The 25805-nt window shown below is 37.6% G+C and overlaps 7 protein-coding genes, 1 long non-coding RNA gene and 1 other non-coding gene across 12 annotated transcripts; 3 read left to right on the top strand and 6 right to left on the bottom strand.

The window, feature by feature from the left end:
- LOC17894399 lies at window positions 1–2459 on the bottom strand. The gene is made up of 2 exons (XM_006300441.2): window positions 1176–2459; window positions 1–303 (listed from the first exon to the last, which is right to left on the bottom strand). The coding sequence occupies exons 1-2, from the start codon at window positions 2339–2341 to the stop codon at window positions 285–287; spliced, it is 1185 nt and encodes a 394-aa protein (XP_006300503.1). The 5' UTR covers window positions 2342–2459; the 3' UTR covers window positions 1–284.
- A 1556-nt stretch (window positions 2460–4015) lies between these two features.
- On the top strand, window positions 4016–7771 carry LOC17895741 (sugar transporter ERD6-like 6). The gene is made up of 17 exons (XM_006302125.2): window positions 4016–4564; window positions 4828–4890; window positions 4985–5074; window positions 5178–5237; window positions 5347–5412; window positions 5501–5566; window positions 5652–5727; window positions 5815–5879; window positions 5974–6066; window positions 6157–6237; window positions 6332–6416; window positions 6502–6611; window positions 6722–6781; window positions 6877–6942; window positions 7028–7087; window positions 7193–7307; window positions 7392–7771. The coding sequence occupies exons 1-17, from the start codon at window positions 4370–4372 to the stop codon at window positions 7502–7504; spliced, it is 1464 nt and encodes a 487-aa protein (XP_006302187.1). The 5' UTR covers window positions 4016–4369; the 3' UTR covers window positions 7505–7771.
- Window positions 7772–8316: 545 nt separating this feature from the next.
- LOC17895738 (5'-nucleotidase domain-containing protein 4) lies at window positions 8317–13600 on the bottom strand. 4 transcript variants are annotated; one of them, XM_023787170.1, is made up of 17 exons: window positions 13257–13348; window positions 12805–12881; window positions 12143–12462; window positions 11977–12054; window positions 11688–11908; window positions 11364–11456; window positions 11177–11260; window positions 10728–10844; window positions 10467–10572; window positions 10266–10382; window positions 10045–10102; window positions 9703–9779; window positions 9249–9319; window positions 9065–9125; window positions 8916–8975; window positions 8751–8813; window positions 8317–8653 (listed from the first exon to the last, which is right to left on the bottom strand). In XM_023787170.1, exons 3-17 carry the CDS (start codon window positions 12431–12433, stop codon window positions 8531–8533), a joined length of 1620 nt encoding a protein of 539 aa, XP_023642938.1. In that variant the 5' UTR covers window positions 12434–12462; window positions 12805–12881; window positions 13257–13348; the 3' UTR covers window positions 8317–8530. The 4 variants fall into 4 exon arrangements, 3 of the variants coding, with proteins under 3 accessions (XP_023642938.1, XP_006300634.1, XP_023642937.1); XM_006300572.2 differs by lacking the exon at window positions 12805–12881 and having other exon boundaries at window positions 13257–13600; XM_023787169.1 differs by lacking the exon at window positions 13257–13348 and having other exon boundaries at window positions 12805–12971.
- Window positions 13601–13802: 202 nt separating this feature from the next.
- On the top strand, window positions 13803–16874 carry LOC17895808 (S-adenosyl-L-methionine-dependent tRNA 4-demethylwyosine synthase). The gene is made up of 8 exons (XM_006300568.2): window positions 13803–14746; window positions 14831–14946; window positions 15043–15218; window positions 15409–15599; window positions 15691–15777; window positions 15869–16026; window positions 16121–16331; window positions 16422–16874. The coding sequence occupies exons 1-8, from the start codon at window positions 13898–13900 to the stop codon at window positions 16575–16577; spliced, it is 1944 nt and encodes a 647-aa protein (XP_006300630.1). The 5' UTR covers window positions 13803–13897; the 3' UTR covers window positions 16578–16874.
- Window positions 16875–17319: 445 nt separating this feature from the next.
- LOC111831995 (nucleolin) lies at window positions 17320–18272 on the bottom strand. The gene has a single exon (XM_023787987.1). The coding sequence runs from the start codon at window positions 17909–17911 to the stop codon at window positions 17510–17512; it is 402 nt and encodes a 133-aa protein (XP_023643755.1). The 5' UTR covers window positions 17912–18272; the 3' UTR covers window positions 17320–17509.
- Window positions 18273–19139: 867 nt separating this feature from the next.
- On the top strand, window positions 19140–21699 carry LOC17894619 (uncharacterized protein At1g01500). The gene is given in 4 exon segments (XM_006302497.2): window positions 19140–19377; window positions 19538–20362; window positions 21223–21376; window positions 21379–21699. Coding segments are annotated over 3 exon segments (1038 nt in total). The 5' UTR covers window positions 19140–19377; window positions 19538–19636; the 3' UTR covers window positions 21537–21699.
- A 21-nt stretch (window positions 21700–21720) lies between these two features.
- Window positions 21721–23857, bottom strand: LOC17895586 (phosphatidylinositol transfer protein 3). The gene is made up of 6 exons (XM_006300921.2): window positions 23727–23857; window positions 23126–23240; window positions 22856–23032; window positions 22678–22776; window positions 22338–22583; window positions 21721–22187 (listed from the first exon to the last, which is right to left on the bottom strand). Exons 2-6 carry the CDS (start codon window positions 23192–23194, stop codon window positions 21888–21890), a joined length of 891 nt encoding a protein of 296 aa, XP_006300983.1. The 5' UTR covers window positions 23195–23240; window positions 23727–23857; the 3' UTR covers window positions 21721–21887.
- Window positions 23858–24106: 249 nt separating this feature from the next.
- LOC111831979 lies at window positions 24107–25544 on the bottom strand. The gene is made up of 2 exons (XR_002835068.1): window positions 25334–25544; window positions 24107–24934 (listed from the first exon to the last, which is right to left on the bottom strand). It is a non-coding gene; the product is annotated as an uncharacterized LOC111831979 (long non-coding RNA).
- On the bottom strand, window positions 24966–25052 carry LOC111832243. The gene has a single exon (XR_002835281.1). It is a non-coding gene; the product is annotated as a small nucleolar RNA R16 (small nucleolar RNA).
- Window positions 25545–25805: the final 261 nt, after the last annotated feature.

Raw genomic sequence — 25805 nt, 5'->3', positions numbered from 1 at the left:
TATAGATGAAGCTCTGTTTTAGATACGAATTAGGAGACGCTTTAGATGGTTCTTTAGACAACTGTTCAATTCTCCAACAAAAGATAATCGATGTAAAAGTTCATTAAGTAAACTAAATCTTACATACTCTTCACTCAGCTAGTAAGATTTCTGTTCCGTGGCCTTCTATATTCTTATTTCCTAGCTGCGGAACTAAGACTTCTTCACCAGACAATAGCCAAAGACCACCGGACCAGAATCCCTATCCCGCCATGAAAAACAACAAATTTATTGTGCCAAGTCAGCTACGTTTGTCCCCATGCCCTGTTAAAGAAGACAAACATACTGATATTAGAAGAGAGTGTATATAAACATCCTTTTAATTACTGTAACTAGTCCATAATTCGCAACCAAGTATTCAGCATTACAGAAAACAGTGACTTGGGTGAGAATAGCTTCACTTATCATGCTATGAGTATCCATGGTTAAACCCACTCATAAAGCATTTTATTTGACTAGTGTCCTTTGCATTTGCCAGGGGCAATGTGAAACACTGATACCAGAAGTAGGTTAAGTCTCAAATATTAGAAGCCCTACAGTACCATTATATTCCATCTCATCTTCTTTTAGTAGGTATACGTGTACACTGCCATAATTTTATTAAGTTGAAACCTGCAAATATCACTATATGGTGCATAACTTAAGGCTGAGGACTAGATGAAGATAAGGCAAAGAACTTGCATGATAGATTTATCAATTAAATCAGAAGATCAAATAGGTCTATCCAGAATTGGAAATCAAAACTGAACCAATTCCCTGCATAGATCCTATTCTCAAATATCGTAAGCTCCACAAACTATGTATCTTAGGTGACTTGTACGCTCATACAAGTATTCTCTTTACGAACTAAAACCAGTTTAACCTAACTCAACTATAAATACATGCTCCTCGATGTTGCATGGACAGTGAAAGTAGAGAGTTAAAGCACTGAGATTAACTTTAGGAGACAAGACCCAAACACGTTAGTACTTACTCTCAGCAAGTAATAGTAACAACGCAATCAATCCAATGCTCTCTCTATCTAAAGCACATATTCACCAATAAGGGCAACAAAATTCAAGCAAAGTAAAAAGCAGGGGACAAATATTGCATATTAATCACTGTGATACTAAGTTTGATAAAGTAATTGACTATACCCGATACTGAACACGCTATTAAGAGGGTCCATAAGCTGAGGCTGTTGTTGCTGATGTTGTTGTTGTTGCTGTTGTTGAATATCTTCCAACTGTGGAAACGAAAGAGCAGCTCCGGCTGTCACAGCCGCAGCATTTGGTGGTGTACCTTTAGATTCAATAAGCCGCCACATGTACCATGACGCTACTGATCTATACGGGCGCCATTTCTCACAAAGCTGCTCCATTTGAGATGGACGAGGCAAATACGGCAAGTCATTAAGCATCTGCACACCTTTCCTAACACCAAGGTCATTAACTGGCAAGACATCGGGTCTATGAAGAGAGTTTATCATAAACATATGAACCGACCATGACCCGATCCCATTCACCATCGTTAGCATCGTGAACAAAGATTTCTCATCCATGTTAACTATTCCAGAATCCGACAAGATCCCATTTTGATATTTCCTAGCAAGATCATGAAGGTAACTAGCTTTACGCCCAGAAACACCTATTTGACGAAGCCGTTGAGGTGTTAAAGGCAAGACAGTCTCTGGGACGACGCCATTTTCACCTCCGCATATTTCAAGGAAGCGTGTGTAGATAGAATTCCCTGCTTTAGCTGCTAACTGCTGGTAAAGGATGCTTCTAATGAGAGCCAAGAACGGAGTATGAAAAGTCTCGAACGTTGGTGGCGGATGGATATCAATTAACGACGCGAGCAGAGGATCAACACTTCGGAGATGGTGAAGCGCTGCTTCAAGCTCGCCTTCACAGGTGAGAGACCTCGCGTGGATTCTCGGCACGGTTACAGCCCGTGACTGTGATAATTTACTCTTCACGGCTGGATTTGTAGCCGTCGGCGTCATCATCTGAGAGAGGCTATTATGCTCAGGCTTGAACCCGTCGCTGTTACCGGAAGCCTCGTCTTCGGGTGAAAGCTTCCGGATTTTTCGAGGACGGAGTGGGATTTTGGAAGGTGGAGACGATACATTACCTAATTCAGTGACCCGTGGTGCTTCAATGGTGGTTGATGACACAATTGAGCCAGAAACTCCGACGGACGAAACGGAGTCGTCATCGTTGGTTTCCGGTGGGATTGGATTAGGGTTTTCGGGATTGGGTGATTGTGGTTGGTCAGGGAGATGAGTATGTGAAGATGGTTGAGAAGGTGAATGTTCACCCATCTGAAATTAAGAATTCGAATTGATAAAATTAGGGTTTTTTTTTTATGGGTCGCTTGCTGCAGAGACGAAGAGAATCAATCGAAAACAACCTAATCGGAGATTAATCACGGCTGAGCTGAGTGAAGTTTTTGCGTCTCGATTCTTATCTAACGCGCCTTCAAGGAGAGTGGACCTCACGCTCCAACGTCCTCTATGTGGGCTTTAAATAATAAGCCCAAATCTGGTTGCTTGGGTCTTTCAAATTGAGGCTCAATAAACTTGACAGTTTTTTTTACAACATAGACTAGTTTTTTTCGCCCAAATACTTACGACGCAATAATCATTTTAATTTATATGACACAACATCACATTCCCATCAACGACTAATGGGTAATGTTTATGCAATGATATTTAATGTTTACATGTGAGAAATGAGGAGGAAAGAAAAGACTTAATCAAATTAATATGTATAGATTTGTAATGATGTGGTCAACGAGAAAAAAAAAAAAAAAGATTAGAGATGAATCGAGACAGTAATATCACATCATCAGATCCACAAAGACGTGTTAGGTTTGAATAATTGAATATGATACACACTTGTCTTTTTCTGTTGTGGTCTCCTCCTATCTAAGCTCACATTGATCTCGTTTTGGGTTCTCTTTAACAAGCTTTGTAAATAATAAATTGACCGTACTCCTACCATGCTTTATATTTATTGCAAATGGTAGTATGAATGTTAATATTATTGATGTATAATTGACTAGTGAATACGAAAGTTATAAATATATATATTTGGCGGCTTTTGTTGAATCGTCGATGATAACATACAAGTCTTACTACTGATATCATAAATTTTGTTAGTTTATAGTATATCATATTTGAGTGAAAAAGAAATGAAGGGCTGATATTTGGCTTTTTTATCTTCTTTCTCTTTGGACATGATCATTAGATTATGAGGGGTTTTCAAGATCATGGTATGAAATGATTAGGCTCTCTCATCTATCAGTTCGTTAAAACACTAGGGGTACTAACTGTGGTTTATGTGTGTTGAGACTTGAAGAAATTTTACTTCTTTTTCTTATTTATAAAGTTTGTACTAGCTAGCTTATAGTATGGCTTAAAAAAAAAATGGATTGTCACCCCTATGTAGGTTTATGAATAGCACGATTGATCTTCCACTCTGGACTAGTTTATATGTATATGGATTCTGCTATTTGGTTTGATATATATAAGTTCCATTGTGAAAAAAAAATAAGAAAAAAATGAAACGTGATATTTATTGCACTTCTCTGTTCATCACCATTTTTCCGGAGTTTGTGTGATTATTTTGCTAATGATGTAAACCATATAATCATAAAGTTATATATATATCTTATTAATTATTATTAGCCGGCCTAAGACCATATATGGATTTACAAGATATATTTCCACAAAATAATTTTGTTTTTGAACGCTGGTCGTTATCTTATTTATTACTTGCCAACACATTTTCTCCAATTTGCATAATCTGTAATTTTTTAAAGATTTTTGTTGGGGACAAACTATTTTGTTAGAAAAAAATCTCCTCCAAAATTGTTAAAACAAAAAAGTCCACATAAATCCATTATCCCGAAAAAAGAAAAAAAAATGGAAAAAAGGAACTTGTAAATTAATTTCTAAATATGGTTAATGAGAGGATGATGATGCAAACTGTGATCTAAAAAAACTGTCTGAAGCAGTCTTCTTGTTCTCTCCTCCAGCAATTAAACACTACATTACAGCTTTTATAGACATAAAAACCCAAATTCTTATTTAACAAGACGGCGTTTCTCAATCCGTTCTTATCCAAGTCGCGTCATCAAATTATTTTGTTCTTCAATTTCTAGATCCTCCAAATCGACGACAAAAGAAAGTCCTAAGACAGGCTTTTAGATTTTGTTTTTGCATTCTCTGGTTTAGAATCTGCATTTGGACCTCTTCAGGGGGGGGGGACGACGAAATCTTGAAGCGTTTGAGATATAAGAAAGATTTATAGATTAGGATTGGGAGTTGTAGAGACAGAACCAAAAGATGAGTTTCAGGGATGATACAGAGGAGGGTAGGAATGATTTGCGACGGCCCTTCATACACACGGGAAGCTGGTACAGGATGGGTTCGAGACAGTCGAGTATGATGGGTTCGTCTCAAGTTATTCGAGACAGCTCAATCTCTGTTCTTGCATGTGTTCTGATCGTTGCTCTTGGTCCTATTCAATTCGGATTCACTGTAAGATAAACCAAAATCCCAACTTTTTCTATTCCTTCTGTAGAAAGGTGTGACTTTTGATGGAAAACTAGTGTGAGGTGAATTTGATGACCTTTTGTGTTTTGTTTTGTTTCTCATTTTCTATGTAACTCTGGTGATTGAAAATCTCATTTCTCAAGTTCAGATTTTGGTGAAACCGATATGGGAGCAAACTAGAGGACTATAGTTGGATAATTTTCTGATTTGTTTCTTTAAACCCTCCTTTGTTTTAATCTTTTGATCAGTGTGGTTATTCATCTCCAACTCAAGCTGCAATCACCAAGGATCTTGGCTTAACGGTATCTGAGGTAATAATAGACCAATCTCTGTCCAGAGCTATCTGGTTTTTATCACTGCTTGTTTAATCGTTGTTTGACTTTGATCTCTTGCTCCATGTTTTAGTACTCTGTGTTTGGTTCTCTGTCCAATGTGGGTGCTATGGTTGGTGCAATTGCCAGTGGTCAGATTGCAGAATACATTGGGCGAAAAGGGGTATAATTTGTTTGCTGATTCTTGGTTGTTCTGTTTTTTTATCCATCTAATAAAATCTTCTTTCTTGCTTTTCTTTAACCTCTTATTGTGTTCTCTGGGACAGTCTTTGATGATTGCTGCGATTCCCAATATTATTGGATGGCTTTGCATATCATTTGCAAAAGTGAGTTGTTGTTGTTCTTCAGTTTCTGTATGCTGCTTTCGCGTTAAGTCAAGTGGCAATTTATACTTGTTGGTTAAACTTAACTCTCTACATCATTCTGGTTTTGTAGGATACTTCTTTTCTTTACATGGGAAGACTTTTAGAAGGATTTGGTGTTGGGATCATATCTTACACTGTAATTCTGAACTCAGCTAGTCGTTTGCTTATGTATTGACATGTTCCAGACTTCCAGTATATTAATGCAAATCGGTTTGTGGTTTCAGGTGCCTGTATATATCGCTGAGATAGCTCCACAGAATATGAGAGGAGGGTTGGGTTCGGTTAACCAGGTTTGACATGTTTAGCTGGATAATTCATAGTTTACATTTTATGGACAGTCTCTTTTATACTAACAGTAAATGGATTTTTCTGTAGCTTTCTGTTACAATTGGAATAATGTTGGCCTATTTACTTGGCCTCTTTGTTCCATGGAGAATTCTTGCAGTTTTGGGTAAATTTCATTATATGAAGCCTGAGATTGATTATGATTTATCAATACTCTCTAATCACTTTGGTGGTTTTCTTTGTTTGCCTTTAGGGATATTGCCGTGCACTGTACTGATACCAGGTCTCTTTTTCATCCCTGAATCCCCTCGCTGGCTGGTACGTCTTACAATAGTTTCCTTATACTTATTAACCTTAGTGCACTTTTTTGTTAATCCACTCTTATGGGATGCTTTGTTTCATTAAAATGTAGGCAAAAATGGGTATGACCGATGATTTTGAAACTTCGTTACAAGTTCTTCGAGGATTCGAGACTGACATTACCGTTGAGGTTAATGAAATCAAGGTAATATTACTGCTGAAAAGGTTTGCTTCCAAAAATGACATGATGATTGATTTTCAAACGCTTATTTTTTTTTTATCTGCAAATATGCAGAGGTCTGTGGCATCATCTACAAAGAGAAATACAGTTCGGTTTGTAGATCTCAAGCGCAGGAGATACTATTTCCCACTTATGGTACAAACATTGAAATGTCTTTCCCTTCGAATATACCTTGTCTACCATAAGAAACACTATCTTAACTCCATTTTTTCGTGTGTGTGTTTGAAAGGTTGGTATAGGGTTGCTTGTACTTCAACAGCTCGGTGGAATTAATGGCGTTCTATTCTATTCCAGTACAATATTTGAATCTGCAGGTTGGGCCGTGCTCTAAGAGCACCTTATGCTTCTCATTTCATATTATTATTACTTAGTTTTACAATGTTGTGTTTTCATTTTCAGGAGTTACATCAAGTAATGCTGCAACATTTGGGCTTGGTGCTATCCAGGTAGTGGCGACTGCAATATCAACATGGTTGGTGGACAAAGCAGGTCGTCGGCTTCTGCTTACAGTAAGTATTAATTCAGTAGTTTCATATCCTTAAGACCTCTTTAGAGAAAGAAATATAAGACATATCCAAGATTAAGTTATTAACTATTGCAAATGGAAAATGTTTTCTAGATCTCGTCGGTTGGGATGACGATTAGCCTTGTAATTGTTGCAGCTGCTTTCTACCTGAAGGTACCTTTTTAAGTCGTTAACTATTGTAAACATCATATTATTTTCTGTAACAAACCCAAAATTTGAATTTCTAAGTTTTACATCTCTTGTTTTAGGGATTTGTGTCTCCTGATTCTGACATGTACGGTTGGCTTAGCATCTTGTCAGTAGTTGGAGTTGTGGTAAGTTAGTTTGTTAGTTATATAGCGGAACTTTCTTGATGCAATAAGCGATTATTTGCGCCTTTAACTCTGTTGATCATTACAGGCAATGGTTGTTACTTTTTCATTGGGAATGGGACCAATTCCGTGGCTTATTATGTCTGAGGTAACGAGTTGGTTAGAAGTTGGAACTAAGTGTTGTCCGAACCGAAAAGTGATAAGTTATCAAACACCAACCATTTGATTGCTTTGTTTGTTGTTTGGTAAACAGATCCTTCCTGTAAACATAAAGGGTTTAGCTGGAAGTATTGCAACTCTAGCCAATTGGTTCTTTTCCTGGTTGATTACCATGACTGCAAACTTGCTCTTAGCCTGGAGCAGTGGAGGTTTCTCCTCTCCCCCTTTTTCTCTCATACGATTGAGGACAACAGAGCAATTTTTGATGGATTTTTTCGGTTAATTTTGGACAGGAACTTTCACTCTGTACGGGTTGGTTTGTGCATTCACAGTGGTGTTCGTTACTCTATGGGTTCCTGAGACCAAAGGCAAAACGCTTGAAGAACTTCAAGCCTTGTTCAGATAAGCAAACTCAAACAAGTCAATTCTTTATCTCTCTTTCTCTCTCTCCCTCTCTGTTTTGGTCAAGAACAAGAAACAAAGAAAATGTCGAGATTCTCCAGCTGTATTTATTGGGCTGAGGACGTTTCTAAGATTTGTTTGTTTGTTGTGTGTCAATAATCACATTACCTTCTATCACATGTATATCAACACACCTTCTTCAAGTATCTGTAATTTTATTGAACTCTTCTCCTAGAGTAAAAATTATTGCCAACAGAGACAATTCCGAACATCCACATTGACAAAAAAGTTCCAAGGATTATTCTTTAATCAATGGACGATGACGAGTTGATGATCTTGAAATTTTACTTATCAGGAAAGGAAGAAAATATGTTAGCTGTATTTCAATTATGTACCTACAGAAACCATCATCTGAATCGATACTTAAACATAAAAAAATATTCATTTCACTTTGACCCCTAAACATGACTCACTCCGAAGTTGTACGATAAAGTTCCACTATTCTTAGATTCCAAGGAAAGAAACTGTCAAACTGATGTGAAACAGAGTCACTATCTAAGCAAAACAAATTATTGAATGAAACAGAATACTAAAAATTTAAGATTACTACAAATTATTCATCTAATACGATAAGGTAAAATGATGACTCACTGACACGATATATTGGTGGTAATTAATGTTCTCAAACTGCACGAACGAAATCAAGAAAAAACAAAATCACTGGCAAGATATTGCTAGCCAGCAATGATTGAGGTAACCATGGAACAAAAATATGTGGAACCAAAGAGATTTGGTCCAAACATGATCGATAGGAAGTTTCGTAAATACTAAAATGCCTCTTTAAGAAATATCGACCATTCAATACAAAACTCCAAAAGAAACATGTCAATAGATTCACAAGCTCGTACCAAGTGAAATTGAAATGCAAAAAGGCAAGAGTAACTAAGAATGTTTATAGACACTACGAATAAGCACCAAACCAGACCATTACTCAATTTACTCTCACTCCTATAAAGGGCACTGGGATGAATCACAGAGGAAGAAGGTGAAATTCATGGGACATGAAGTCTTCACTGGGTCTGTAATACTTGTCTGGAGAGTACAAGAGCAGGTTTGAGACTTGGCTTGTGTATAGGCATGCGAATCTCTCCACCTGATTAGAAAAGAATGCGGCTCGGAATATCAATTCCTCCTCACAAACGTGAAACACAAGCCATCACATAAGAAAGCAATATATAAACCTTATTTACCTGATGAGCAAATCGAGAACTCTGGTAGCCAGTTTTCATCAGTTGTCCCCAGACCTTGTGAAACTGCAGTTTCCAAGACCCAGGAAATGAGAAGTTGTAACAGATTGTGTAACTGAAACTAACTGTCACACCAACACACACTCTGATTAATGAGGCTACATTTACCTTTTGGTGACATTCTCTTTGAGCTTGTTGGTGTCTCAGTCGTACTTGATCTCTTTTAGACTGTTGAATTCCACAAAAAAAATGTTTGTGGACCTAGAATCACTCATTCAACTGTTGGAGATCCAGGAATTATACAAATTCTATCTTACCTCTAAGTCCTTGAGCGCTGATAACATTTCCAGCTTATCATTCTCGTTAATATCCTCAAACCTGAATGATAAAATTGGTTACGCAGATAAACAAATTTTGTGTAAAATGACTTTAACAATTAAGAACTATAATCTACGTAATGCAGCTTTCTTTGGACCCAGACCTAATTTAAAGAACACTCACTTTAGAGACCAGTTCAAGTGATGAATTTTGTCTTCAACTGAATCACGCTCATTCCTCATCAATATAAGTTCCTGCAGACCAAAATATCTAAGGACTAAGTGAGCGAGACCAAAGAAACATACTGAATTGAAAGCTTAGTGTATAATGATAGAAATGATGATCATCAGCGGTTTTTTATCAACTTTCGTCAAGGAAAATCCGAAAACTTGCCCCACATACAGAAATACCGATGTCACTGGAACTTCAAAAGTTCATGAAGCAGCTTTTGAACTAAAAAATATTCAGTCTATGACACAACATTGAACCATACCAATGATGCCTACATGAACCTGGAATACACACCAGCAGAATATTATAGAGATGTTGACGCAAAAGATACTCCTACAACCTTGTTTTGTCACAGATTATTAGACCACTTAGAATAATAACAGATATAAAGAGAGGATCCATTCACCTTACGCATATTCCTCATTCCCCATAAAAGTTCGACCTCTTTTTCTAGTTCTGGAACTACAAGCATAGTTCTCCAGCCTAAAGTATAAAAAAGATCAAGATGTAAGTTACTGGCGCAAACAAAGTACACTTTTAACAGTTTCTTCTAATAGCTATCTTCATCAACATGGCAGTGCTACTAGCCTGCTTACATACTAAGCTAGCCAGTCAGAAGTTAAGTTATAACATAAAAATTTAGTCTCAGAATCCATACATAGTTCAGTTGAAACCCATGAAGATTTGTTTAAGTTACTTCACAAAACAACACATAGGAAAAGTCTATAACTGGACAAGAATATCTTACCAAGTACTTTTTTGCTGCGCAAGATATCACCGTATATATGATCACCAACATAAAGTACCTAACAAATGGAATAGCTGAATAAGTAACAAATGATGCATGGCACAGTACTTTCAGTATTTACATTACTATAGAGTTCTAAGATCTGTCATTTCATAATACACTGATATTTCTAATCGAGACCAAGTAAAAATTTCTTCTGAGAAATAGTCTGTTCGCACAACCTGTGAACTTGACTCAATGGAGAGCAAACTGTGAAGATGCCCAACATTTCCACCTTGGAAAACTCGACAACCTTTATCTCTACTCTTCAGTAACAATTTTGGTGAAGGATCTCCCACCTTTCAACAGAATCACAAGGATCATTTAAATACGATGAGCATGTGAAAGACTGTGAATGGGTGTTACATTTCATTAAACCAAACCTGAGCCATAGGTGTTCCATTGTCAGTATTAATAAGCATTCCAGACTTAGGTTCCACCTCAAAAAGGTTAGCACGGCTCTCTTCATGGAAGAAACCCGGTTTTGCACTTCACGAAAAAGTATCCAGTTCAGAATTCAGATAGCAAACAATGAAATGAGATAAGAATATTTCCAGTAACAAAATAGCTCAACAAATTTCCTAACCAATAACACCGATTTTATTTAGAGCATTAAGATAAAGAGACTCAGTAAAGGAAAAGACCTGCCAGTTATCACAACATCAAAATACTGGAGCCAATCAAAGTTGCAAGTATGAGGACCATGTACTGTGCGCCCTCCACAGAGAAAATTCATCACAATATTTGTGTAGTCCCACAAGCTGCAAAAACGTTATTCAAAAATTTCTCCTTCAGAATATAAGAAAAAGTGATAATATGGAAACAGGTGAGAACAAATCATTAAAGTTGAACAGTTGTTTCTCAACAACGGGATATTCAAAAATGTTTCTTTGTATCTTCCTTAGTTCTATATTTCAAATACAAGGGCGGGGGAACAAATAACACAAGGGCTGAAGTGAATTAATTTAAATTTGGAGTATTAAACTATTTAAATTTCTAAAATTTGAATCTAGCTGCACAGCTACAAAAGCATATCTGCATAAAATAACTTAAGGAGAAAACTTTGAAGTTGGTAAAATATCATCAGCATTACCTATTGGTCACCAAGAATGTAGAACGTCCAGAATCTCTTATCATTTTTATAAGGGGTATTATTGTGGTATCCTCATTGATATACCTGATAAACTGGCACGTTAAGAAAAGAAATTTCCAATGGAGAGTATTCGCCGTCGTGGTTATCCAACTTAAAAAAGGCAGTGATGAACATACAATCAGCCTACCTATAAGGTTCTTTTGCTACCATCTGCTTTAAAGTTCCGTCGCGGTGGCACAAATCAACAGCAGCACGAACATCTTTATACATCCGAGCATAACTAAAAGCATATAATAGGAGGAAGAATTTAATTTCTTGAAAAGCATAAGCAATATAACATCAGCTAACAGATTTTCAACCACAAGCATAAAATTTAATGGAAACAATTCAAGGTACAGAGTATCAGTTAACAGAACTACAAGAGTCTACAACAATTAGCAAAACATAATCTGTCCTAAAGGCTATAAAAGAATTAGTAAAAAATGTAATGAAGTACGGGAAGCTGTCTTACTCAACGCCCTTCGGAATTTTTTCTGGGTTATTATCTTTAAAATCAACGAGTTGCGCAAACAAATAGGCTTCGGCTAATGAAAAGAGAGTATCTATGAGAGCGTAGTCGGGTTCATCAAAAGAATCTCGTACTAGGCTACTTCCATAGATGTCAACTTTGTCTTCCTTAGATAGCTCCCTAAACCCATGGTAAGCTACTTTCACATATTTATGGCGGTCCATCTGCATGATCAAAAGTAAATTAGGAAGATGCAACAATTATTATGAGAGTCAGATAAAGGGTAAATTACCTTTAAGATGTTTCCCCTCTTTTTGTCTAGCACCAAGCCCCTAACCATGTAATTCCAATCAAATGTCCACTCTAGCAGCTGAATTTATTTACCACACCAAGTATAACACTATTAGCCAAAAATTTCTTGAGGTCACAACCTTAAAACATCAAAATAGTATACTAACCTCATTTGGATACCCCAAATCATATACCAATTTCCTGACAGTTCCTTCATAAGCAAGGGACTCGAAAGTTTCAGACTTGTATTGGGCAAGAGTGTAGTCCATATCAAAGCCTACGGCAATGATATTTCTCATATTCAACGATCTGTTGCAGAAAATTTGTTTGCTTATATCAATTTTCTTCCCTTCTCCAGGGGAGGACCATTTGTGGGGAACGTCACATCCATCCCTGGAACCGACAGTGTGAAACTGCAACACATTGTCACTGAGAGCACTCGGCTTCTGTTCTTCCATCGAACTCTTAAAACACAGCTGGCTTGTCCCTGAGAGTTTATCAAGTAAAGTAATCATTTTTTATCTTTTCTTCAAATGATGCAACACACAATACAATTATCGTAGAGAACAGTAAAATCTCTATCCAGCAAAGGAATATTTAAAATCAAATCCCGGAGAAGCAACTGGTTAGTCAGAATCCACCAAGGCTAAAAATAGATACACAGAAGAAGATGGTGATGACACGTTTTCTAGAGTGGATAAGTGATTTGGAATTAGTCAACACGAGTCATACAACCGTTATAGCTAAGCTGATCAGCAAGCATGATCTCACTAGCACCAACAGAAAAACAAACCCCTAAGAAATATACAAGAAACCTAACATATCTTACCTCGATCAAAAGACCAAAGCGTGCACCACGTTAAATCCTGATCCTAAGTTTCTTCCAAGGTATGCTCCAGGCAAGACCTAGAAATTGCAACTTCCACTAATTAGCACATCTTGCTTGCCGATCTACGATTCTCTCACTTAAGTAGCAACTCTGATTTCCCGAAAACTAAGCAACTACCAGAATTAGCTATATATGGAACCAAACTAAGCTAACCAACTAAATGGAAGAATCAACAAAACGAAAATAGAAGTGTTTCGGCTACACGAAAATCTATCGCAAGATAGAAATCAATCACAGCGACGTCATTGAACATGAGATTAAGACCATTGGCCTACCACGAAAACAAGGAAAGCACAACGTACACGAAACGGTTTACATCAAGGGACCACGGACGATGACGGAGAAAAAAATAAAGCAAAACGATGTAGTAGTAGGAGAAGAGGAAGACGAACCAGTGGTGTGGAGAGAATCTCGTCGAGGCGAAAATTTTCCGGGGAGACGGAAGCGAGGAGAGAAGGTAGAGAAGCAGAGAGAAAGAGGAAGAGAGAGTTGGCGTTTGGAGAGACGCATGGTGGTGGTTAAGCTATTAAATAGGCATTGAGAATCGAATTCTGGAGAAAGAATAATAGGTACAACTGGAAAACAACTACTTGGGAATGCCGTCGAAAAAGTTGGATTCGAACTGATACACCACTCAGACATTTACCGGAAATTCGCCGGCGAATATTCCCTCCGTTTCAATTGCATTTATTTGTATTTTTTTTTATTTTTTTTTTTCGCTTCTCTCACTCGCCGGAACTAGGGAGGGAAACGAGGTGTTGCCGAAGAGGAAGAAGAGATCCCCGAAGAAGATGTGCCACGTGGCATATTAATAAATACGTGGTTGTGACTGTTTAGGGCTTTTTAAATTTAGATGGGCTTTAAACCTAATTTTATGGGCCTACAATTCAAGCCCAGTTATTAAAGCTCACACTTCAGTGCTCTTTCCCGTCTTCCCCATTTTTTACAGTTCGCTCGCGTTCATCTCTCTCACATCAACGGATCGTGGTTCGCGTGAACACTACGCGCCGCCGTAAGCTTCAAGTCTTTAGTCATGTCTGCGACTTCTTCCTTACGTGCTCGACTAGCTTTCGTGGCTTTACTCTCGGCGACGACTTTTTACTGTATCCATAAATATCGCCGGTTGAAACGTCTCAAAAACCTCTCCTTAAACCCTAGCTCTACCTCGAAACCCGCCAGGGGAAAGATCTTTTTCATCTCCCAAACTGGTACTGCTAAAGCGTTAGCTGAACGGCTTCACGAGCTCTGCGCATCTAATGAAATAGCATTTGATCTCATCGATCCACGGAGCTACGAACCTGAAGATCTACCCAAGGAAACCCTTGTTATATTCATCACCTCGACTTGGGACGGTGGGAAGCCGCCTAAAAACGGAGAATTTCTTGTGAACTGGCTTGGTGAGAGCGCAGAGGATTTCCGAGTTGGCTCGCTTCTTCTCTCCGATTGCAAATTCGGCGTATTTGGTGTCGGGAGCCGTGCTTATGGTGAGTCTTATAACGCTGTGGCAAAGGAATTATCCAGTCGGATGATAGGATTGGGTGGACTCGAGATGATTCCAGTGGGAGAAGGTGACGTTGATGACGGAGAATTAGACAAAGCATTTCAAGAATGGTGTGATGGAGTTATTAGGGTTCTGAAAGGAGGGTCTGTTCAAGAAACAAATGGGGTTTCGCATCAGAATGGTGCTGTTGAGAATGATCTTGAGTACTACGATTCGACAGATGATGAAGATGAAGACAATGATGAAGATGGAGGTATTGTTGATCTTGAAGATATTGCTGGAAAAGCTCCTTCAAAGAGAAATGGCATAGTTAAAGTCACTAAAGGCGATGGAAAGAAAGAAATGGTGACCCCTGTGATTAGAGCAAGCTTAACGAAACAGGTATTGGGCTGTGTGTTTGAGCTTTGAAGCAGTGTTTACATTTTCTCGCATTTTCTTGCATGAACATGGCTTTTACACTTGCAGGGATATAAAATCATTGGTTCGCATAGCGGGGTTAAAATATGTAGATGGACTAAGTCACAACTTAGAGGCAGGGGAGGTTGCTATAAGCACTCCTTTTATGGCATTGAGAGTCACAGGTTTAATTGAAAACTTCTGCTATTTCTCCCCCTAGTCGTAAGGATATAGGCTCGTGATTCTTATGATAGAATATTCGATTTTCTCAAATAAACTAGGTGCATGGAGACAACACCCAGTTTGGCTTGTGCAAACAAATGTGTCTTTTGTTGGAGACATCACACAAATCCTGTTGGGAAAAGCTGGCAGTGGAAGATGGACGAGCCTTCAGTTATTGTGAAAGGTGCTCTAGATCTTCATACCAAGATGATTAAGCAAATGAAAGGAGTTCCAGGTTAGTTTATATCTCTCAATATTTTGACCCTTGTTAGCTATGATTTCAAAAGCCTGCTAGGCAGATTGAGCCTTAGGATGCCTTTTGGAAGTTAGATGTGTTCTGGGTGTTAATTTTATCTGATTCATTTGTTTCCACTATTTATTTGAATATCAGATGCTGATGTGCATGTTCTTGCTATGTTCTTCAGGTGTAACTGCAGAGAAATTACAAGAAGGTCTAAACCCAAGACATTGTGCGTTGTCACTTGTTGGTGAACCCATTATGTATCCGGAGATCAATGCCCTTGTAGATGAGCTACATGGAAGGCGTATTTCTACATTTTTGGTTACTAATGCACAGTTCCCCGAGAAGATTTTGATGATGAAGCCTATCACCCAGGTCTGTAATGTCTGTTTTGTACATTTATTTCCAGCTATTCATGCACTTAACTGAATCAAATTGCCTAACTCATTATCTTTGACATATATAGTTGTACGTAAGTGTAGATGCTGCCACCAAAGAGAGCTTGAAAGCTATTGACAGGCCTCTCTTTGCAGACTTTTGGGAACGTTTTATTGTGAGTATTTTAAGTAGCGTCCTTTAATGAACCTTTGAAATGAAAAGTGAATTAAGGTAAAGGTATAATGTCTGCATCAATTGATTTCCAGGACTCCTTGAAAGCTCTCCATGAGAAGCAGCAGCGAACTGTCTACCGTTTAACACTTGTCAAAGGATGGAACACAGAGGAGCTAGATGCTTATTTCAACCTTTTCAGCATTGGGAAACCTGATTTCATCGAGATCAAAGGCGTCACATATTGTGGAACGTGAGTGTGTTCTACTTTTTATCATCTTGCTTGCGCTCGTGTTACACACACATATCATACTTATGTTAGTCTTCTGGAAACAATACAAAAACAGATCTGCAACATCAAAGTTGACAATGGAGAATGTACCGTGGCACGCAGACGTGAAAGCATTTTCAGAAGCTCTGTCTTCGAAGAGCAAAGGGGAGTACGAAGTTGCTTGCGAACATGCCCATTCCTGCTGTGTTCTTCTAGGGAGAACCGAGAAGTTCAAAGTGAATGGAAAGTGGTTCACTTGGATTGACTATGAAAAGTTCCACGATCTGGTTAGTTAACAACCCCAAAATATGATCATCTCAAAATCAAGTTTTCTTTGTAATATGTAATAAACAACACTATTGAATGACATCGCATAGGTTGCTTCTGGAGAACCATTCACGAGCTCAGACTATATGGCTCAAACACCATCATGGGCGGTTTATGGAGCAGAGGAAGGTGGGTTTGATCCAGAGCAGTTGCGTTTCAAGAAGGAAAGGCATCACCATCCTAAACCGCAGGCGGTTTTAGCTTAAGACTTTTAGTAAGCTAAGCTAATTTGTTTTTTTGGCTGTCGCCATCATCCTAAACCACAGGCGATCTTAGCTTAAGACAGGAACAAAGATACAACTATTTTGTTATCCCTTACAGCTCCTTCTTCTACATCTAAAGCTTTTTTGTTTTGTTTTGTGTCATCTAACTGTGTTAACTCGTGGAGAGGCGTTTCGTTTTTGAAATCATATCAAACTTGGAAACAGTTTCAATCCTTGAGTTGGATTTTGTATCTGATATGATAATGTTTCAATGTTTTGGGGAAACTTTTTGAAGATTAATTCGCACGTGAAGCCTTGCGGACCCAATAGTTGTCTTGTGTAAAAATAGCCAATTTTACCATCAACGTGGACTCGTCAAGTCTCTTTCTCTCTCTGCTCCAGAGTAACTTAGTTGGGATAACTTTAGTGGACAAATTACATCTGTTTGGTTAAAAACGTAGCTGGCGTTGCGATTTAAATAATAGACAGCTTCTTTCACTAGCAATGCAAATATCCATCAGTTTCTTAACTTATCCGTTCACCATGTGCGTTGGTTGGTTACCTTTTATCATTTATCATATAAAAATTCGAAAGAGACGTAACCATCCATCAACTACGCGACCATTAAATAAAACAACCTACTACAACTTTTTTAAAAGAAAACCCTAAACACCTTTCTCATGGAAACAATTACTAATATTTAGTTGAGTTTAAGCGTTTTAAAGCTATATTTTTGACGCACCAATATCAAACAGTGAGATCGACAAAATTAGCTTCTTGTTTTTGAACTACAACATCCAAGAAAATTATAATTTAAATTGTCTTTCTCTGAGAGGGTGCTAATTAATTTGTAGCTCAACGAATAATCCAAGAACACAGAAATACAGAAAAAAAAAAACTAAAAAAAAGAACTCCATTGAAATGGTAATAAAAGATTACCAACTCTTAACCGGCGTGCTTTTCCTCCTCGACCGTCTAGACGACGGCTGTGGAACGACCACCTTCACCGTCATCTCCGGCTTCTCCTCCTCCTCCTCCTCCTCTAGTTCTTCATGTTTCAACTTTTGCTCTTCTTCCGCACTACAACTACTACTCCTAACTTTCTTCTTCTGCTTCTCTCTGTTTATGACCTCAGCTTCCTCGTCTTCTTCTTCATCTTCGTCCTCATACTCTTCGTAATCCTCGTCTTCTTCAGACTCTTCCTTCTTGAAATCTTCCGGGTTCTCAAGATTCTTCCTTGGCCTTCCTCTTCGTCTTCTTGTCGTCTGAGACTCCGTCGGAGATGAAGCTTCCGCTACCGTCGCTTCCTTTGCTTTCTGAAACCTTCTCTTCCCCATCAGTTCGCTTTTTTATTTTTTTTCCAACAGAATAATATATTTCTTGAACAGCTTGTAAGATTTTCAATATCTCCAAGAGCAATAAATTTTCTTTTATGTTTTACAGACAGAAACAAAAACAACAGTCTTTAAAATCAAAAGCCGCCCACTCTTTGGTCTTTAGATTATTTAAAAAAAAATAACAATATCAGAAGAAAAAGTAGATTTTATTTTTGTCCGTTGGTTATCTCTTCTATATTATCCACCAGTATAATACATGTATGACATGTATTGATGTATAGTCTACGTTCTTATACATATAGAAGTAAATATTTTCTTTGCTTTGTTACACACACTCCTTGCAGAAGTATAGTATATAATCAAAAAATTAAAATAGCAAAGCTTCGAAGATTGTTTTACTACGCTCTCATTGCATTATTATTGCCACCTTATCTCACCAGGCAGGCACCCGTGAGCATGTGAGTTTCCAACCGTGACATTCTTTATATTGAACACAACAACACAACGAATGACTTATACCAAAATTTATGTAATGACTCGCTAAAGTCACGTGTACGTTAAACCAAAAAACGGCACGACGTTCTTAATACATTAACGGGCCTAAAATTTCAAGGCCCAACAAAATACACCGTTTTAAAAAAAACAGACAAGAAAATGCATGTCGTTTTAGATGAATACGACCGACGTGGTGTTGCTGTCTCGTAAATAGCGAATGAATGGTTTTGTTTGGTGGTGAAGGGATAAGATCACGTGATCGAAAGTCAGAAGAGAAGAGAAGAGAAGAGCCCCATCTTCTTCGTCTTCCTCTCCGTTGGATCTCTCATATATATATAAAAGAAAAAAAAGGCAATTCTATCGAGTTCCCATCACTCCTTCTGATTAATTTTCCCTTTCACTGCAGATTCACAGTATATACAGTTTTCGATTTTTTCTTTTGTTCGTTTCGATAAAGACATAAATAAAAATTTGCTGGAAAATATCAATTTGGGTAACGTCGCCACGCGCCGAGAGCTCGCACTATATTGAAAGCTATGATCTAGGGGAGGAAGGATCTTACAAATCCTACTTGGCCACAAAAATTTTGCTATTTTTTTTTCTCCGTGTTATTTATTTTTTAATTTGGACACAGACAGGAAGATTAATATTAAGCACTAGTTTTGTTGCAAAAATCACCAAAATAAGTGGGTTTTGTGGATGGAAACATCTTCTGGGTGAGCCTTCTTTTTGCTTTCTTTCTCTCCTTTCTTTTCTCCGGATTTTTCTAGGTTTTCTGAATTCTTTTTTTTATTTTTATTATTGGGTCTTTAAAGGTTGTTCCTTTGTGGTATACATAGAAAGGTTAATTTTCATTTCACCTGGTTTCAATCTCTGCGGTTTCTTATTAGAAGATTTGGATGTTTTTTTGAAGAGAGATTTGTTTCTGCATCTGTTATTTTGATTTCTTTGACCATCTCTGTTTTTGTCAAGTGAGTAAAGTTTCAATCTTGGACCTTTCTTCTCTTTCATTACTTTGTTTGCGTCTTCTATTACCTTGATGAATGCTTCCATTTTGGGAAAGTATGATTCTTTTCCCCCGTTCATTTTTTCTTACGTTTTGTGATTCTCACGATATTCTCATTTCTGCAGCAAATCACGTATTGCAATCCAAATCGACCATATACGCATCTCTGATGCCAATGTTTACGATTCAGTGAGAAATAGAGATTGATTTGGGCTTCTTTAGTCATGGTGGAGCCTTATGAGACACGTAACAACTGTGAAGCATCACAGATGGCCAGATATCAGAGTTATAACCATCACAATTCCAGAATGCCATCGTCATCGTTATCATTATCATCGCCATTGCTTGATTTGAGAGTGTTCTATGTCAGAATCAGCAATTTCAAGGTGGATGCTTCGACACCTGAGGTTCTCACGATCACTCATATTCCCCTGGATCCAGATTCGCTTCTGGAGATAAACGGTGTTAGAATGAGCATGTACTCTGAAGGAGTTTCTTCTCAGCTTAGGCGAGATCGTGTTGATAAGAAATCTGAAGTAGCTACTTTTATCAGCACTGACAACATCAGGCTCTCTGGTAGTGTGAAGTTTGAGGTTTATGATAAAGATGAGCTGGTTTTGTCTGGAACGCTTGAGATGTCCGGTAGTAATGGTTTCACTGGTGAATCTAAGCATAGCGTGAAGCGGTGGAACATGAACTGTGAAGCTGAGATCACCGCAGGGTCTGGTTTCTTGAAGGAGAAACATATTGGTGGCTCGGATTTATCATCTCCACTGCCAACTATTGAAGTCTATGTCACTGGTTGCTTCTCAGGAACACCCATCATCTTAACCAAGACTCTACAGCTTGGTTTCAGAAAGAAACACAGTAGAGTGACTGCATTAGATTCAATTCCGGAGTATGAAACTGGTGAGCCTCATAAAGGCAACTCATCCGAGCTTGATTATCAGGTAACTTTAATTGCTACGTTACTATTTCAATATTATTATAATGCTTTCTAATAGTTTTCGATTGATTTATATCCAACTTCAACACATTGAATGCTTTGCATAAGATATGAGTCTTCTTGGCTATGCTATTATGAGCTTTAAGTTTTTCATGGTTTTGAGATTTCATAGTTTGAGACATGTTTCTTGGTACTCTTAGGAAGATAATTTCTTTAGATATTGAAGTGGACCAACTTCGTTATAAATGATCATGTGAGGTATGGGGCCTGACACCTTTTACAAGTCAATAGATAACTCTCTCCCTCTCTCTCTCTCTCTCGTAACACTCACTCTATCTCTCCCCTATGCCTATTGTCTTGTGATCTAAATATCTGAACTCTTATCCCCTTGTTAGTTCTTATGTCCCCGTTGATTGAAATATCGTGGTTTTCACATGTAATGCCACAATATATCGTCTATAATTTGTGCATAGAATGATTCGGGAAACGTTTGTCTATTAAGAGTCAATGTCAAGATTAACTTATGCATGGAGTTTTAATTGGAGGTTCTTGCAGTTGACCTTGTCAAAACCTTTTGGAGATTGTACTTTATACTCACCATATATTAAGAGCTTGCGTTTAACTATAGTGCAATGTCCATAACTTTGACTTAAAAGTTATGGAGGTGTAGACACTAATACTGGAAATATCTGAAAGCAAGTACCTTCAGCCACTGTTCGACAAGGGATTTAATCACCATTGTATTCTTTATTTAACTAGCTCTATGAATGCTTCTTAATTTTCTCTACAGAGATAGACATGTGCTACATACATAGATCTCTCTGTTCATAAATTCTTTGTTAAGGATGGGAGTTTTCTGTGCAGGTAACAGAATATGGAAGTTACAAACAAGAATATGAAGGAGAACACGGCGACATGTATTGGAATAGAGAGTATGCAGATGGTGAAGATGGTGAGATGTCGTGGTTCAATGCCGGTGTGAGAGTTGGTGTGGGAATTGGTCTCGGTGTCTGTGTAGGTCTTGGTATTGGGGTTGGCCTTCTCGTGCGAACCTATCAATCAACTACCAGAAACTTCAGGAGGAGGATTATATAGTAACATGCAAATTGTCTCGAGCTTCCCCGACTCTGTCTCTAACTCCAATCCATAGCACATCACTTTTGACTGCAGAACTTTAAGCTATATAGTCTAAGCTAATACCTGATGTGTAGTAAAATCTGTCTTCATGTGTATTTTTTTCTCTTTGTGCCTTCAAATTTTGAAAGAAACCGTTCTCTCGTGTTTGTTGAGATTACTGAAAGAAACAAAGTTTTTTTGCTGGTAATGTGAATCTATTGTCTCCTTCCTGTAAATAAATGCTTATGAGTGTAAAAGTTTTTGGATTCACCTACAAACCTTGCAAGAGTTACTAATACAAATCCTTCCTTTTATTTAATCAAAGCCATGTCTAAATTTTACAAACCCTCTTCCTAGCATCATAAGCGCCTATAATTAGACCATTTGAAACAACATCTAGCCTTCAAAACTGGTTAAGGGTTGGTTTGGATTGGCTCAGGAGAAATCTCAGCTCCAGAAAACCCATTGCTCGCCTGCAGCTGGTTATTGTTTCTGTGAATCAATCCCCAGAAGTTTGCAGTTTTGACATCTTCTTGGTTCATTTGCTTGGAGAATTCCTCATAGTTATACTGCAACAAAGCTTTCCCTCCAAATTCGGTTGGGAGATTTTCCTCGTCAAAAAATGAGCTCATAAGCTCCACGCTTTCCGGGTTCTTTGGGTAAACAAATTTCACCTTGACGAATGTCTTTGCATCAATAAAGTACTTCACAATCTGTGGGACAATACAAACAAAATGAAAATCGCATCATATTCCTACACATACATTATCATTTCATATGTAGAAGACCAAACATGCGCAAAATTTTCTTAGTCAACCAATGTTTTTGTCTAACTATGAGATAGGAGCAGTGTTTTGGCTAACCTTCCAAAATGCCTCAAATAGTCTTGGAGGATTATAGAGAAACGCTACAGCAAGTCTCTCAGGGTAGTGATTTTGGAGTATATTTATCGTTTCTCTAGCAGATTTAATAGGCACGCTGGTACTCATTGACCAGTTCGTGAAGTCAATAAGCCACGACATTTGTTCTTGATCCTCGGGCAGATTCAAAATAGCATTCTCAATGAGATACACCAGATGTTTCATCTGTTTGTCTAAAGATTTTGTGTTCTGCAGAAGTTTAGAAATGAAAATAAATGGTTAATCATGTGCCCTGAAGTTAACCCACTCCAAAAAATTAACTAAGAAGATGAGCTTTAGAAACCTGCAAGCCGGGTCTCAGTATAAGAACTGTTCTTCCATGCCTGTCATGGAATCCAGCTTTGTAAACTTTACCAGTCTCACCTTCACCTGAAACTTCATCCTAGTAGAAAGCAAGTCTCAATTGGTAAGTTTGGTAAGACGTCCAAAGGATTCCAAGACTAAATAACATTGATACATACCCATCGGATTTCCTCAGGTTTAAAGGTAGATCTCCATTTCAGCGTCTCCTCGAGCATCTTTTTGGCTTTGACTACGTTCCAATTCCTAGCTTCCAGATATCTCTTCAGACATGCATCTGAACAATAGAGTGAACTTCTTCCAGATAGCTGACCTAAGAGAGCCTTAAGCTCTTTGATCTGGATCATTTCAAAGATCAGAATATAATTACCTATGACGAATCAAATAAGTAAATAAGAGAAATCCTCAAGCAAGGCCTGTAAAGGTTTTACCTTGGCCTCTCTAAGAGCTGACTCATTATGCTCTTGTTCGGTTTGAGAAGAATTCTTCCAACGAAACATTTTCAATGGCACTTGGGATTGGGTCTAATATACCAAAATCTATCGTCTGTAAATGGAAAAAGCCATATATGTATATCAATATTCGTAAGATAATAAAAACGACGGGCGTTAAATCCAGAGTGAAGTAACATATAATCCAAAAGGTTGATGCATGTGACTGGAAATCACAGAATAAACATGACTCAACTACCTACTGTGCCAGCTGCTGACACAAGCTCTAAGAAACTCGAAACTCAAAATCAAAATCAAGTGAAGTTTCTCAATTCCCTTTAAGCAAACAGATCGATCAAAAAAGGATCAATCAACAAAACAAAGACATGCATAGTTGTTCAAGATCCACCAAAACTGAGAAAACTAGACAAAGAAATGTCCGATGAGCTCACAACAAAACCGAATAATTCAATAGTCCTACTACTTTTCCATTCGTCAGAGAACTGATTCTAGAGAAAACATAAAATCGAATCTAAAACCTGACATATCTACGAGATTCAGAAACACCGGAGATCGAAACCTAACAGAGAAAGAAGCGTACCTAAACAGAGAAGCAAGTAGTAGAGAGAAAGAGAGATTCTTTTTTTCTTAGTGAGAGACAAGTCGTCGAGAGTCAGCTGAAGAAAGATGAAACTGATAAAAATGAAGGAAAAAAACTAATGAGACATTCACCAAACGCCTTCCAGACACGACAGCAATAATAAATGTCTTTTTACTAACTGAACGGTACGGCACGGCACGGCACAGCACGTGAGACTCACGTACGTCTACATAGATGACAAATCAACTGAAGATCAAAGCCTCTCAAATAAAAAGCCTTTTTATCATGTCTATTTCGAATCCATAGAAGGCCCAGTTATGTCGTTGAATAAAAAAATTAGTAGCGATAGTCGACAATTAGCATACGATGATTATTTATTATTTAAAAAATGTTTGAAATTATATTTAAAAAAAAAGAGTTACAGAAATTTGATTAGAATTGCAGTACTAAAATTGTTACATCCGAAACATTCAGCAATTATCTGATACAGCAAAAACGAAACTGTACGAAAAAATCTAGACGTTCTTCCAAATTTTACGAAACACGATTTTGGTCCAAAAACAGTCTTCCTAACATGTCTTCAACTGCTTCGTAGTTAGCATGGAGGAGTCCTCAATTTAGATTCTTAAGAGAGGTCAAGACAACATACTAACGCCGATTTCATAATCACTAACATCACCGAAAGTACCAAGCACCATGAGAAGTTGTAACTCCGAATCAATACCAGTTAATTAGAATAGGATCAACCAATTAGAGATTAATTAAAAAAAATAGTAAATCTACTGAGATCATTTGCAAATAATTGTTTAAAGTAAATCACGCTTGGCTGTTTATCCTTTTTAATGTATAACCAGTTCTAGATATAAGTTTCGTTTAGTCAGAATGTAATTGGTAATTAACGAACTACACAGATAACACAGAATTTTGAAAGAAAGAAAAAGAAAGATAGCTCAGAAGGTTGCACAATTATTTCAAAGATTGTAAAAATCTCATAAGTCCAGACATATATATAAGCAACATCATCATCGCAATATAACCACTATAGAACCTATATCAATAGGTATAAAAAATTCGAAAATAGATTCAGAAACTCAGAGAAGCTACAAAGAGTAGCGATGGCAGACAATCTACACGGCATCAATTCAGACCGCCCGTCTGCTAATATCTCATCATTGATCTCTTTTAGATTAGCCATAATCGATTTTTTTCTAAACCAAAACCAAGAAAAAGACAATAACTGATGGCATCAGATAATAAGCGGAGATGTTTTGTCAACACTGTTAATCAGTGGTTAAGCATAAAATAATCAATTCTTCATTTGCCATCACACTAAACCTATATAAATTAAAACAATGAAATAAGAAAATTTAGGTCGATTCATTTGACGCCAAAGCTGCAGATATAGCAATGGGTTGGTAAGATAACCATATCGATATCAGCATCCGTTCTAGCTCCTCTACCATACTTATGTGATTTTTACTCACAAAAGTTAGAGGAGTGGGTAAATAAAATACAGATGCTTTCAGTATTCCTAATACAATCGAAAAACTAAACTAAGCAAGACAAAGATCAACAAAATAATCAATACTCGGACAAATTCAAGATACCAGAAGAGAAGGATGATAACTGCGGAGGAACAGATCGGTCTGTAGATTTTAAGATTTGAGAGATTAGTCACTAAGTTATATAGCGGTGATGGTTTTGTTTTCTCGGCAATCTAGGGTTTTGGTTTTTTATCGGGCTTACGACATTCTCTTATTGGGCTTTTGATTAAATATTTTGCCCATTTTGGTATGGTCCATGAGGATATAAATATTACCCAACTGAAAAAGAAATTACATCAAGTTTTGAAGTTGAGGCTGCGGCCCTGACTTTGGATATACGGCTGTAACCATCGCGAGTGACTCCATTCAGGTTGCAGTTTAGTCCTAGCTTGGACATGCATTGCATTCTTAAGTTTGTTTCCTTCTATCATATTTTACTTTCTTTTGCTTGAATGTTGTACCCAATTGTTGTAAGGAACCAAAAAAAAAATAAAAATACATTGGTTTTTGAGTATTGATATTAAAACTGTGATAA

Source organism: Capsella rubella, unplaced genomic scaffold (assembly GCF_000375325.1).
Source record: "Capsella rubella cultivar Monte Gargano unplaced genomic scaffold, Caprub1_0 scaffold_2, whole genome shotgun sequence".
NCBI lineage: Eukaryota > Viridiplantae > Streptophyta > Magnoliopsida > Brassicales > Brassicaceae > Capsella > Capsella rubella.
This window is presented reverse-complemented; position numbering and strand designations above follow the sequence as displayed.